This window comes from Rhinolophus hipposideros (assembly GCF_964194185.1).
Source record: "Rhinolophus hipposideros genome assembly, chromosome: 19".
Lineage (NCBI taxonomy): Eukaryota > Metazoa > Chordata > Mammalia > Chiroptera > Rhinolophidae > Rhinolophus > Rhinolophus hipposideros.
The window spans coordinates 12,762,529-12,776,850 of record NC_138065.1 but is presented as its reverse complement, the minus strand read 5'-3'; the positions used below and the strand labels follow the sequence as shown (position 1 = coordinate 12,776,850).

General features: G+C 36.6%; 1 protein-coding gene across 4 annotated transcripts in view; it reads left to right on the top strand.

Annotated features, from left to right (window-relative positions):
* CEPT1 (choline/ethanolamine phosphotransferase 1) overlaps positions 1–14,322 on the top strand; it is a 34,263-nt gene that overhangs the window by 2,199 nt on the left and 17,742 nt on the right. For all 4 annotated transcript variants that reach the window (XM_081080530.1, XM_081080532.1, XM_081080531.1 and 1 more), the window contains 3 exons: positions 3,964–4,373; positions 10,576–10,723; positions 11,859–12,000. In XM_081080530.1, the coding sequence (XP_080936656.1) occupies positions 4,035–4,373; positions 10,576–10,723; positions 11,859–12,000 (629 nt within the window). In that variant the 5' untranslated portion in view covers positions 3,964–4,034. The remainder of the gene's footprint in view (positions 1–3,963; positions 4,374–10,575; positions 10,724–11,858; positions 12,001–14,322) is intronic.

The window sequence follows — 14,322 nt, the reverse complement described above, 5'->3', positions numbered from 1 at the left end:
AACTTAGCTGTTTCCCAGACTCCCCTCCCCCCCGCCCTTGGGCTTCTTGTGGGCATGGATAGCATATTTCAATCTTTCTGTTTCCTCAGGGTCTAGAACAACTAAGTGATCATTAAATACTAGATGAATCATATTTGTTCATTGTTCCACGAAAAAGTACTAATTACCTACTTAGGTATGGTTTGAGATTCTGGGAAAATAATGTTGAAAGGCGTGGCGCCTGTGTTCATAGAGCTTTGACTAGTGTGGGGGAAAAAACCAAAGCCACCACCACCAATAATAAGAACCAAAAAAAAGTTCAAAATGTGATAAGTGCTATGAAAGGACTATTGAACTAGAAACAGGTTATAACAGAGGAGGGAAATTTGCTGATTACAAGTAGAAAAGTTAAAGTAGCTATACGAATGCGATCGATATCGTAAACTGAATTCCAGATGATGGGAATTTTTTACAGTTTAAAATTTATGAAAATATATCCTCCGTTAACAAAAAGGCTGTGCTATAAAATTATAGGCTGCTTTATAAGCTCGTTGGTGGCTTTCCATAACATCAGAATAAAAATTCCTTGCCATGGTCTATTAACCTCTACATTGTCTGGCTTTGCAAACTTCATTTTATTCTGCTCTTTCATCTGGTTTACTACAGTCCAGACAGGTAATTTCAAAGGCACCTGAACAAGATAAGCTGTTTCTTGCCTCAGGGCCTGTTCCCTTTTCTTGGACTCTTCCTCCTGCTCTTGAAATGTCTAGTTCTTTTGTATAGATGCTTCCTCTTAATAGACTTCAACCACTTTATCTAAAATGTGCACCCTCAACTATTTTCTGGCTCCACACTTTTTTCCTCATAGGACTCATCACAATGTGTAATGTTACGTGCTTGTTTACTAGTTTTTAGTTATTTTCCCACTCGACCCGGGAGCTGGAACCATTTCTATCTTGTTTACTGCACTCCGATATTGACTGAATGCATTTGGAACTTGTAATCCATTTTCTCATAAAAACTTAACGACTGGTGGCAAGACTGCTAGGTTAGCCAGCAATAATTTTCATTTCTTACATTATTATTATTTTTTTTAGTTTCTTGTAGTGTGGCAAGAAAAGGACATTTTTTTCCTCACCCTTTCCGCATAGGCCTGGCTCAGATAAAAATCGCAAGTGACTAAAAATGATTTTTGTAATATTGATACCTCCTTTTCATATTTCCATCCCACATCCTTTTCCCCTTTCTCTATTTATAGTCTAATCTTCCTATTGTAGTCACCTACCCAGTCCTGCTTCTTTGAGATATGCATGCTTTTCATTTGCTCAAATTCGGAAGCTCCTGTTTTTTCATGAGATGGTTTTCATATCAATGGCCTCTGAGTCTCAGGTGTGACTGGGGAAAGGAAGAGTGGAGATGGACCTGTGGCAGTGACTTCTGTGTCTCTCCGTATTTGTTGAAAACAAAGTAGCTATCTATATGTCAGAGGCTACATGTATCTGAATTTATATTTGCAATCTTGTTGCTAATAGCTTCACAGAGACAATCTTGCCAAATTGAAATGGTCACAAACTCATTGCCTTTTTTGCATATATGAATTATATAGTGGCTAGATCTAGAAAGGTTTGCCAAAATGTAGATTTATCTAAAAGAGAAATAAAAGGTAAAAAAAAACACACACACACAAAAAACAACAATTAGGTCATCGGGAGAAAACACTCAGAAGGAAAGTATCACTTTATCATACAGGCCTGCCAAATGCTCAAACTTAAAACCATTAGATCAGTTGCTTGTAGCTGTTGAGTGCCAAAAGCAGGTCGGCACCATCAATATGTCACTTTATTTTTTTTAACAATAGAGCAATGGAACACTACAATAATTAAATATAAATTACGTTGGCTCAACTTTTTATTCACACTTTAAGTGGAATTTCATATGAACTGATCAATTATAGATTATAGCTCACCAAATGTGAAAATGCATCATTCAGTTTGACCATATAAAATTTGACTACCACAATGCTAAGTATTTTGGTGATTATTCATCTATCACTTGATCTAAAACGATCTTGTAATCAGTTGATTGACATTGTATAACTATGGCTTAAAAACAGTTTTAATCCATCGCTTTATGACATAGTTAGATGAGTGGAAGAATTCTTTGAAATAAGCTTTGATTTGCCTTGGTTTGAAAATTATCTCAATATTTTTATTTCGGAGTACTTTAGTTACATTGTTGCACTGGTGATCTGGTGATACTTTTGAGATTTTTGAAATTTTATTGAAGGCAGCTAATGACTTAAGTTTTTCTGAGCCAATTGTGGAGATACATGATTGAGATTTTAGATGTTGCTTTAGATCATTAGTGACATTGAAATTTTGGAATTTGTTATTTATGGGAATAGAGGAAAGAATTCCTGGGCATATTTTGATACTAAGTCCATTGTTGAAATGTCCTAGACCCTGTATCACATTCTGTATTTCATAGTGCAGCATTTCTGGGAATTTCGTTTTGCTTTCTGGATAGCTCTCTATGAGAAGAGCAAAGTACACCTCACGTGGTTCAATGCCACTACCCTTTTAGCTCTATTAAGATAATTCCTTTTTTTTCTTCTTAATTTTCTAAATCCTCTTATGGCTTCTCTTCCTCCTAGTCACTAACCGTGAATTTCCCACAAGGTTCTGTTTCCTTTTTCTTTCCATACTGAATCCCTTCAAGAACTTTTCTACTTTTTAGTCTTTAACTAGACTTTAGTTTCTAAGTTGATAACTTAAAATTTTCATCTCTTATAGAAATTTTAGTCATTTGATTTTGTCTAAAACATCTCTACCTGAAAGTTGCATGTATGTGTCTCACCCCCACCCTCATTCCTCCCCACCGCCACCACCAAAGACAAAATAACAAACTGATTTTCTTTTCTAACCCTCCTTACCGACACTACTACCTACCCCTCATCTCTGTTAATTCCTTTTTCCTCTGCTCTTCACCATCATATCTGATCCCTAAATGGTTGCTCTTGACTCTTCCTTCTAAATAGAAATTACTTACAGATTTGACTGTTTCATGTTTCCATTTTTATTACCCTACTCTAGGTCTTCCGCACTTCAAAACTTTAAGATCACCATAATAAGTTTTAAATGTTCCCATTGCTTTCTCCATTCTGATGAGTATATATAACTATCCTATCACTCTTGAAAATATATTTGTCGTTATCTTCTTAACATTGCTTAATAATTTATAACAATCATATTATCTCTAATCTCTTCAGAGTCTCATGCAAGTACGTCAGGGATTAAACTCAAGATCCTTTATACACTTAGACTTTTCTTCGTATTACCTCAGTTCATCTAGTCACTGCTAATCCATGTATACGGTCCTCTAAAAGTTCATTTCTTTCTTCTTGCTCTTTATCCCCACCTGGTATATCCCTTTCCACCAGTAAGAAGTTTTATCTTTTAGTTTCACTTAAACAGAAACCCTGTGTTTAAACTTCATTTACCAGTTGTATGAGCTTGGGCAAGTTAATTAGCCTCTCTGCTTAGTTTCATTTTCCGTAAAAATAGGGATAATTAATAGTCTTTACCTTCTAGGGTTGTTGTGAGGATTAAATGACTTACTACAGAAGACGGGCTTAAATTTTTAGTACATAGTAAGTGCTCAATAAATGTTAGCTGTTTATTGAGCTGTTTATTAAATGAAATCTAATTGAAGACCCAGGCTATTCAAGTCATTCCTCTGATACTAATACTGATTTGCTGCTGCTTCGGTATGCCTCTGGATCCCAGTTTTTAAATATGTGAAATGATTCGATCATTTCTAAGATTTCTTCCATTACACTACTGAAGGCAGTGTGAGACAGAAAAAAAGATCCCTGATTTTCTGATCCCTGTTTGATATTTGTTTCTCTGTTACCAGTTTGATTTTCTTTTTTAATTTACTAACATTGATGTAAATAATGGCTGATAATTTTTTGTTTGTTTTCAGGTAAAGACTAGCTACCAAAAGCTATAAAAGAAGATAAACTATTCTCTCCAAATAACAGAAAGCCAAAGCCCATGAGTGGGCATCGGTCAACAAGGAAACGATGTGGAGACTCTCACCCGGAGTCCCCGCTGGGCTTCGGGCACATGAGTACTCCCGGGTGTGTATTAAATAAATTGTTTCAGTTACCTACACCGCCGTTATCAAGACACCAGCTAAAGCGGCTAGAGGAACACAGATACCAGAGTGCGGGGAGGTCCCTGCTTGAGCCTTTAATGCAAGGATATTGGGAATGGCTAGTTGGAAGGGTCCCCTCCTGGATTGCCCCAAATCTCATCACCATCATTGGATTGTCAATAAACATCTGCACGACGGTTTTATTGATCTTCTACTGCCCTACAGCTACAGAGCAGGTAAGAGAAATTTCTTAACAGCAGCTACGAACGTTTGTTATATATCAGAAATACCGTCTTTGGCATTTCTAGGTCATTTTAGATAAAGATCAGATAATCGGACAGCTGTTTTGTCAACTGTTTTGAAATATCCTATTACACATACTGTGAGTAAAACTCATAACAATCTCCTACTTTATACACTATGCTTATGAGAAACCAGAAGTAAAGCGTGGACTCGGATCCTAGTAGATAATGTTAGCAGGGATTAACATGTCAAATGTTCCTTTTAAAATCAGTACATCTCAATTCTTTACAAAAGAGTTTTATTTCTTTTCTTTTCTTTTTTTTGGAATGTTGGATAAAGTCTTAGCAAATTTAAAATGGTCACAGAGAAAAGTCTGATAGTTAAAAGTCTGTGGCATGGCTGTAAATTAGTCTTATCAAAAGTGTTTCCTCTCCATTCCACGGACAATTGTTGAATATCTCTTTTTCTATAAACATATGTGACTGATAGACCTCAGGTACTTATTATTCTAACATGACAACAGAAGTTTAAAAATAGTCAATATAATGTATTTTCTGTATATCCTGCAATGGCTGCTATTAAGAAAGGAAGGAAGCATGGAATTGCTTACAAAGACTCTCCCTGGGCCTTGTAAATACAAGTCTCTCTACTGCTGTTCCCTTTTTTACCCTCTGTGCTCGTTACTTAAAACCAAAACTGAAACTAGAACCTTTCATCACAATGGGTAAATTGATGTTTATGTCTTCGGTGTTAAAATTTCCTTGTCAAAAATGAACTAAGATAGGTAGATGAAGAGAATCAGAAACACTTGTTGTGCCCATATTAATCAGAATGATCAATCACAGGGAACCCAAGAAAATAGAAGCTGATCCTCAACTAAAGGCATCATGAGTGATTCTGGACCATATGTCACAATGGCCACAATTCCTTGTCTTGTTTTAAGATTGAAGTAACAATTTTTTTAAAGTAGTCTTTTCAGATGATTTGTTAAAATTGTCACCATTTAATCCTCTGTCTTGTGTTGTTATCAATTCATAGTTATTTAGTTGGGTTTTCTTTGTTTCAGATGCTCATTTCCCCCTCATTCTTGAATAACTTTAATTCTTTACCTTACAAATCTAGTCCGTACAGATTATATGGACATATTTCTGGTTTTTCTTCATTTTCTTAACTATCTTCCTTTACGTCAAACGGGAAACTTAAAAAACAAAAACCAGTATGATTGCTTAACCATTGTTGGGTTAGTTTCCCAGGGTAGTCACTAAAGAGTAATATAAGACACGGATGGATAAGGATGGATAAGGGTACTGGGACGTGACCTACTTGCTGGGGGCAGGGCCCCGCCCTGTTCTAGGAACCTGTACACCTGGGGCACAGGGGAGGCCCAGGCAGGTGAATCAGATGGTTTCCAACGGGATATTCAGGAAGCAATCTCTATTTTGGTCCAGATCTAGCTGATGGGTCCTGCAGCCATTAGGTAGCAGTCATGTCTGGAATAGTCTCTCCTCCACAAATACCGGGGGTGCCAAACAAATGTATACAAGTGGAACTTTTGGTCAACGTTGCTCAAGCAGTAGTTCGCTGTAATCAGAAGTGTCTGGACGCTGATGGGAACCACTTTGAGCACCTCTTGTCATTGCAGAAGTCCGACATGACTTGTATTCATCTTTTGTTACCAGTAGATATTGAGCATTACAATTTTAATACAGTGTTCCTTTCTGAAAATGTGGATACATTTTTTTGACACCTTCTATATGACCTTGAATTTTTGTTGTTGTTGTTGGGGGAAGTCGGCTGATGCTTTATGCTTTGGACAGTGGGGTTTGGGGAGGTTCCCGGGAGCTCTTGGCTGGGCGAGCCCTCCTCTTCAGCGTCACGGGCTTCTGGCTGCGCAGAAAGGCTCTAGCGCTGTGAATGGCGGCCACGCGCAGGTCCGGGAGCTAATTGTTCTTGCGGGTCATGTGCCTGGGCGTTGTTGTTGACGTTGTCCGCATGTAGGAGCTGGCCGGCTTTTGCTGGCCAGATCTCCGCTCATGACGACCACCACACCTTTGCCAACGGCCGCTGGCTCTACGTCCACTGTCTTGCAGTGAATCAGCCCGTTGTAGCTGAGGGAGTTGCGGGGCTTCACATCATTGGGCTCCGTGCTGTACCTCTGCTTGTTCCTTTTGATCAGGAAGCTGGAGCACTTGCACGTGACCAGCCACTGCAGATGCGTGGACATGGCAACAGCTCTCATGGCGGCAGCTGGAGACAGAAAGAGCTGTCCTTGGAGTATTTATTACACGTCCTTTGAGCTGTGGCTTACTTGAGGATCAGAGGAATTTGGTCCAGATCTCACACATCCTTAGAGACAGAACAACAGGGAAGTGGATTGATTGATTCTCATAAAAGCCTTCCAATCTTCCTAAGCTAGCTAGTTCCAGGATGGAAATCAGGGAATGAGAGTGGGTTTAAAGGTAGCTTAGCCACTAATAGTCATTTACTAGACACCCAGAGTGTACTAGGCACCATGTTCCCTATAATACTTTTTTTCAGCTTCTGTTCTTAAGTGCTCTGGAATTATTGAGTCACCCTAGAGTTAGTTAAATCTTTGGGGAAATTTCCAGAATAGGAACTACTCTGATCACAGAGAATTTTTCAGAATTGCTGCTGGGAGGAAACAAGGTGGAATATGACTGAGCCATGGTTGGGTGCTCTGCAAGGGAACGTTCAACACAGGCTGTGCCTGGGTGCATTTATAGCTGCATGGCAGAAATCCTTTTTGGCTTAGATCAGAATGCGTTAAAAGAGGCCATGGCTGGTTTTCATGACCTGCCTTATTATCTCAGTGATTATTAGTAAATTATGTGTAAATTCTCCAAGTTGCATTTTATTTATCCTTTTATACCTTATTTTGGAGTATTATGAGGATTAAGAAAGATCATGCATTCAAAGTGCCTAGCATATAATACTCAGTAAATGGTAGATGGTTATTATTTCATTGGTTAGAAAGATAAAGTATATAACCTATTCTTCCACAACCCGCTCCCATTCCTGATTGCTTCTAATAATGCCTTATATATGGAATCATAAATTCATCTAATCCTTATTGAATTTCTTTTTTTTTTTCTTTATCAGTGTGTTGAAGTCAAAGAATTACATAAATGTATTACTCAGTGAAATTCTCATTCATTGTAGCTCTAATTCTTTTGGGGCCTTGTACCAGTGGGTGAGCATTAAATTTCATACCTACAGGTATTATGAAGTTTCCATACATTTTTTTTAAGTTACTAGTTTTTAAAAATACATTACCGTTTCAGATATCAATCTTTCTGGAAGAAAAGAATGTCCCTATTATAATGCCTTAATCTGGGTTTATCTTTTTTTATTAGAAAAAAGCAAACTTTCCAGTAGCTAAGAAAGGAAAATGGGTCCTTTTTTTCAAGTGCCTAAGGTAGAAATGTAGACATCTCCCTTTTTATATGGAATAGCAAAATGTCCTCATGATCCATTTCCGTTGCTAAGTATTTAAACCTTATCAACTGGTAGCTTTGGTTTTAGTATCATAAGTTAATTTAGAATTTATCTGGCAGCTTGATATATGTTACATATGCTTGAGTTACCCTTGCCATGTAAGAGAGATAAAACCATGTACTGGTTTACCCGTGTTTCTATTTTATACACAGGAAAACCAGTACTGAGCTATATGCTATTACCAATAAGAGCTCTATCAGGTTTAAATATAACTTTTTAGAATGTGATTAAGAGTGTTTTAATGATCATTTGGTTTTGTTTGCATATTGCTAAATTTAATGTTTTTTATTTAGCTCACTAAAAAACTCGTTAGATTTCTTTCAAGTACAGAAAAATGGGAAGATAATTAAAATGGCACATTGCATAATCTCATTACCCAGTTAACTCCTGTTAACATTAATGAGGAAGGGGAAAATTACATAGCAATAAACAAAAAGGTGTAAAACAAAAGTAAAATCTTTCCTTTTTTACCTGATTTTCCTTCCCACCCCTACTTCCAATTCCCCTCCTCATACATAACGTTTAACAATTTTTTATTGGAATCTCCCAGGGGGAAAAAAAAATCACTCTTGTACCAGCATATTTGAGTGTGGATGTAAATCCCTCAGTTCTGTTTCAAAAGCTCAGTAACATGTTAACGGTTGTTGGAATTTTTCTTAGAATTTTTCGCCTGAGTTGACTTACATAACAATATCTGTGCAAGATTTTGCAAGTTAGTCACTTGCCAGATTGTGATAAGATTATTTGCTTATGCCAGTTCTTCCCCACCCACCTGTCAGGGTATAATAATGGTTTCCTGATTGATACATGAGTTCCTTCATTCATTTAGTGTATCTCCAGGCTCAACCCAGCTGAGGCCACATTCATTCCTGAATGAGAAGGCAGCTTCTTAAAACACCCGGGAGAGTTGTGAAATAATGGGAACAAGGAAGAAATATATAAATATTAGTGGTTTACTGATTGACAAGAAGAAAATTCAAAGACAAGGCTTTGTGCTCCCTTTTCTTATGTATGTAATCGCTATCTTGCAGCTTTATAGGCTTATCCGTATACTAATCATTGAAGTTGTCTTTGTTCCAGAGTGACACTTTGCCCCATTAAATCCTAAGTTGAGACCCCAAGAAGACCCTACCCTTCTAGTCCCCTCAAGACGTACTACTCAGTAGGAATGTCTGTGGTGATGGGAGTGTCTGTCTGTTTGTCCCATCCAGTAGCCATGGCCACATGTGGCTTTTGAGTCCTAGAAATGTGTGTAGTGCAACTGAGGAACTGAACTTTTAGTTTTACTTAATTTTAATGACTTTAAACTAAAATAGCCCCATATGACTAATGGCTATTACATAGCACAGTGCTGCTGTCGAGTTCCTGGATTCCTTTAGGAGCAAGAAGCATTTGACCCCGAGTCTAAGATGGTGTTCTTAGACAAACAAGGTTAATCACTCAGTCCAGTGTGCTTGCGTGTGAACTGTGGTTACATAACCACAGGTACTGCTTTCTGGGTTTGGAACCCTGGTTTGGGGGAGGTATATAGTAGTCCTTTTAATAGCCTCGGTGTTCTAAAGTATGTGATTCAAAGAAAACGTTTAAGAGAAGAGCCTTACCTTTAATAACTGAGGGCTAAATAGATCTCTATTGGAGAGAAACCTCTTTGCGGTACAAAATATGTATTGAATATTAATTGTAGCTCTCAATAGTTTTAATTTGCAGCTCTGAGCATTTAATACAAGTTTAACTTGATAACTAGTACCTGAGAAAATATCTTGTGATTATAATAATTTTTCATGGCCTGGGCATGGGGAAATAGTGAAAAGTGATACAAAACACTCTTCTCCATTCTAAAAGAGAACAAACCAAATGGAAGCTCTCCTTTTTTAATGCACAACATTTAAATTCAATATTAGTGACTTAATGTGCTCACTTCGGCAGCACATATAATATTAGTGACTCAAGTTCTGTCTGGAAAAAATAATCTATTCCCTGAAAATGTGGCCATAAATATTGGAAAAATATCGTTCTAAGCACTCTGTGTACAAGATAGTTATTTCCTAGTGTTGCTCCAGTGTGTTTAAAAGTCAGTTACATGCTCAAAGAAATGTGAAAGATGGCAACATGTTGTACCCCCTTTCTTGGATATTCACAATATACATTAGCAATGTTAAGGACTAGAAGAAGTCCTGTAGAGAAATCTGTTTCACGTTGTTTAACCCAGTGTTTCCCACATGAGTTTAGCATGGAAATTTTTTTTCCACGTAATACCTGTAAACGTCTTGAAAGATAAAATTTGGGGAAAACTGTACTAGATGATGCATTAATTGACTCCTAGAATCTTAATGTTAGAAAGAATTTTATGGGAGTAGTCTAATCTCTCATGGGATTTCTGTACTGTCCCCGTGAAGTGGTTGTCCAGCATCTGCTTGAGCACACCTACTAAAGATTTTAATTCTTTTATGGTTTGGATTGTTTAAAAACGTTTTTTATTGTGTAGCACGTGGATCTTCTCTCCTATAGCTTCCAACCAGTAGTACTTCTCCGGAGAATGAAGATAAAATACCTGCAAGTAAAAATTTATTAACCAAACATAGTAATTAGTATGTCTTAATACTCTTAGTAATTAATTAATACTCTTAATACTTACAGTAATTAGTATGTCTTAATGCTCTGGCTTATTTTATTTCACAGGCACCTCTGTGGGCATATATTGCTTGTGCGTTTGGCCTTTTCATTTACCAGTCTTTGGACGCTATAGATGGGAAACAGGCCAGAAGAACGAATAGTAGTTCTCCTTTGGGAGAACTTTTTGATCATGGTTGTGATTCATTATCAACAGGTATTATTGATTTTTTTTCATGTTAGTAATAATGTGATAAACAATGTTAGAATAAATAAGAGCTTTATGGTGTAATAGCTATCAGAATAAGTGATTTTGTATTAAGTTTTAGTATTTTTCAAAAAACTATAAATCTGGTTAATGTTTGTTCATTATTGGCTCTTTTGGGAAATTTAGAGTTTATGTTAATTTCTCCTTGTTACGTTTTTTTTAACCCAAATATAATTGTTTTGGGCACCTTTTATTTTTAAAATCTTAGGGCATAATTGTCTTCATCAAAAATCTCATAAATTAGAGATGAGAGTACAATAGTGGGAGACTAGGAAATTCCTAGTCTTCAGTTGGTTTCTTGTCATTTGGCATAGCATTTAAAATATTTTAAAAGAAATAAACAAAACTTTTGATGGCTACAGCTCGTGAACTCAGATTTGCAGATGTAGGTGCCTGTTAAAGTTATTGTTTCAGTGTATCCTGACATCAGCTTGCTTAGTGGAGAAGGAACAGCTAAGCTGTTATAAAAATTTTCAAGACTCAAGGAAAACTCAAAACTTCCACTGACTAAAGGCTAGTTGGGCATCTCAAAAGGCTATTTTAATTTAATTAGGCAACAGCGGGATGGTAGGTATCCTATTTTTTATTTTAAGTGATAGTCATTTTTGCACTGTAGTTTGAGTTCCAAACATTTATAGGAAGTCTTTTTTCTATGTGTGTCACCCATAATGACATCTGCTAAATAAGAAAAGACAGCTATCAATCTGAAGCAAGTAGGTACCTTTGAATTATCTAAGCCTTTAGTTTTTCTTTTTGACTCTCTCCCTTATAATTTTTTACTGCTTATTAGTACACTGTCACTAAATTGGGAGATTACTCAAAAAAAATGCTGAAGTATTTTAGTTGCTTTCAAGAACTTTGGTTCCGTTAAGTGGTATAGTGAAAGAAGAGATTGAAATTATAGGGTAAAATACAATATAAAAGATTATATTCTGCTTTCCTGTTACCATAGAGAAGACTGTACATTTACCATAGAGAAGATTGTACATTTGCAACATACCTTCTTTTTGTCTCATTTAAAATCACTTCCATCTTAATGCTTGTTGCTCAGATTGTTCAGTTTTCACTGTGATCTGTCTTGCAGTTTTTGTGGTTCTTGGAACTTGTATTGCGGTGCAACTGGGGACAAACCCGGATTGGATGTTTTTTTGTTGTTTTGCTGGGACCTTCATGTTCTATTGTGCACACTGGCAAACATATGTTTCTGGAACATTGCGATTTGGAATGTAAGTAACACTTGGTCGTGATTTTGTTTTCTCTTTCAGATACGGAGAATGTTGCCTTTAGGTATTTGAGTATTAGGAATTGATCAAACCACAAAATTAGTTTGGTAAATAAAGGAAGTTGAAAACCCTCATTATAGCCATTCCCTAATGGTCTCTATCACATGTTCTTCTATCACACTTTTTAAAAGGAAATATTAGAACCTCCCAACCAGTATTTTTAAAGTAATATGAAAAGCAGTAGCCCCTCCACACTCATACACACTTGTCTTTCCATCAGACAAATTTTCTTTTTCTCATTGTTTTTCAATTTAACTCTGTGTTTTATTTTGACATAGTAAAATTCATTTTCAGGAAAGAAAAGATAGTTTATGAGAGCAAAGAGCAAGTCTCATCTCTAAATACCATAGCTTAATTAGATTGCATTCTTTTCACATTGTTTATTTATGAATCTATAAAAATCTAAGCTCTTGGTAATTCAGTGACATGAGCACATCACATAGATTGTTACTGCCAATGAAATAACTAAGAATTAAAGAATAAAATAAATCATCCTTTCAGACTGCAAAATGAATAGTTCCAATCTGGTGATCAGTACTTTTCCATAAATATTAATGAGTAAACCAGTCTTGGAATGAGGTTAAGGATGGAATTCACCAACTGGTGATTAATTAAGTGTCACAGATCCTATTTACACTGTTCAAGTTAGTCTTTTATTTTTTTTCATGGTATAGGATTAAAAGAGAAAAAAATTGAAAAAAAAGACTCTGAATACTTCATGAAATGTCAAAGTAAAAATCTCTGATGGCAAATGATAGAAAACACCTTAACCTAGTCTCTAATTAAGGTGAATTGTTAAAGGACTGAAAATTTTTAGAGCCCTAATAAACTTAGTTTTCTTGGCCTTGAAAAAGCCAGAATGCGTAGAAATTCAGCTGTTCCTTACAAGTTCAGTTCAGATGATTTTTCCTAAACCTATTTAAGTTAAGTAGGATTTAAGATGTTCTTAACTTATGACATAACTGAATAGTTATAAATACTTTGGATGTTAACTAAGGGACTTAGAGTAATTTGAAAATAAAGAGGCTTAGAGAACATATTTACAGTCCATCTTAAGGTATTATGCTGATTATGTGATAATAAGGACAGGAGCATCCAATTGAAAACTATATATCTGTGCATTCATCAGCAGTTTATAAAATGATCAATGCTCAGAAAATATTGAAGATATCTAACATTTTTTAAAAAGCAGGAATTGAAAATACTATATACAGATGTTCTTTCTCAGTATTGTTTTTGTAACCTTTACTTCATCTCAGTGATATTTTCATCGTCTTTCTCTGCATTAGGTAAAACCACAAACTATAATAGACTTCTAAGATCACTTGGTTTTCCCTAATCCGTTTTAATTTTCAGTAGTGTTACTGTTTTCAAAGATAGAATTCATAATACCTGGATTACACCTTGTTTTTGTTTCTTTGGTTATTATCTCAGAGGTTATTATCTCAGAGATGGCTTTCAGGGTCTTATTTTGAAGGCTTATTAATCATCTAGCCCTAATCTATTCTTTTTTCCCTTTCAACTAAATCAGCACCAGCCATATGGTGTGGGAACTGAAGGAAGGAAAGAGAAAAGCATGGAAGCAGGGGAAGAGTCAATAGATGATGTTGGTAGGAGTGATTTGCTATCACAGCTTCCTATTTGCCAGGCTTAGAATTTCCCTGGTGGTGTATTCCTGTGGGGAAATATGCTCTTGCAGAACTACAAGCAGTTCCATATTGTTAGATCCTAAGATGCCATTGTGGGAGTGGCAGGAGATAGGCTGGAGAAGATCCAGAAAATTGAGGGCGTCCTATGTCCTGCTGAAAAATGTGGGCTTTTATCCTGAATCCGTGGGGAACCTTTGCAGAACCTAAAAACAGGGAAATGACAGAAGTACCTTTTAGAAAGATTCGTCTGACAACATTGTGGAGAGTAAATTGGAGTGGGCTGTGACTGAAGTAAGGGGGCCCCTTAGGAGGCGTCAGCATAATTAATGTGAGGAATGATGAAGTCTGAACGAGCACAATAACAGTGCTATTAAAGAGAAAGGGTTAGGGTTGGAGAGGTATTTAAGAGGTTGAAACTATGGTACGTGGTCTCTAGATATGGAGAATGAATGAGCCAGCAGAGACTGGAATGACTCCCAGGTCCTTTCCTTAGGTGGTTGGGTGGAAGATGAGAAAGGCACTACAGGAAGAGGAGCTTATTTGAAGGGAGAATCCTATGTACAACACGTACGCGAATGTCATGTACGCGAATGTGAGGGCTGTTAGACATTCAGGC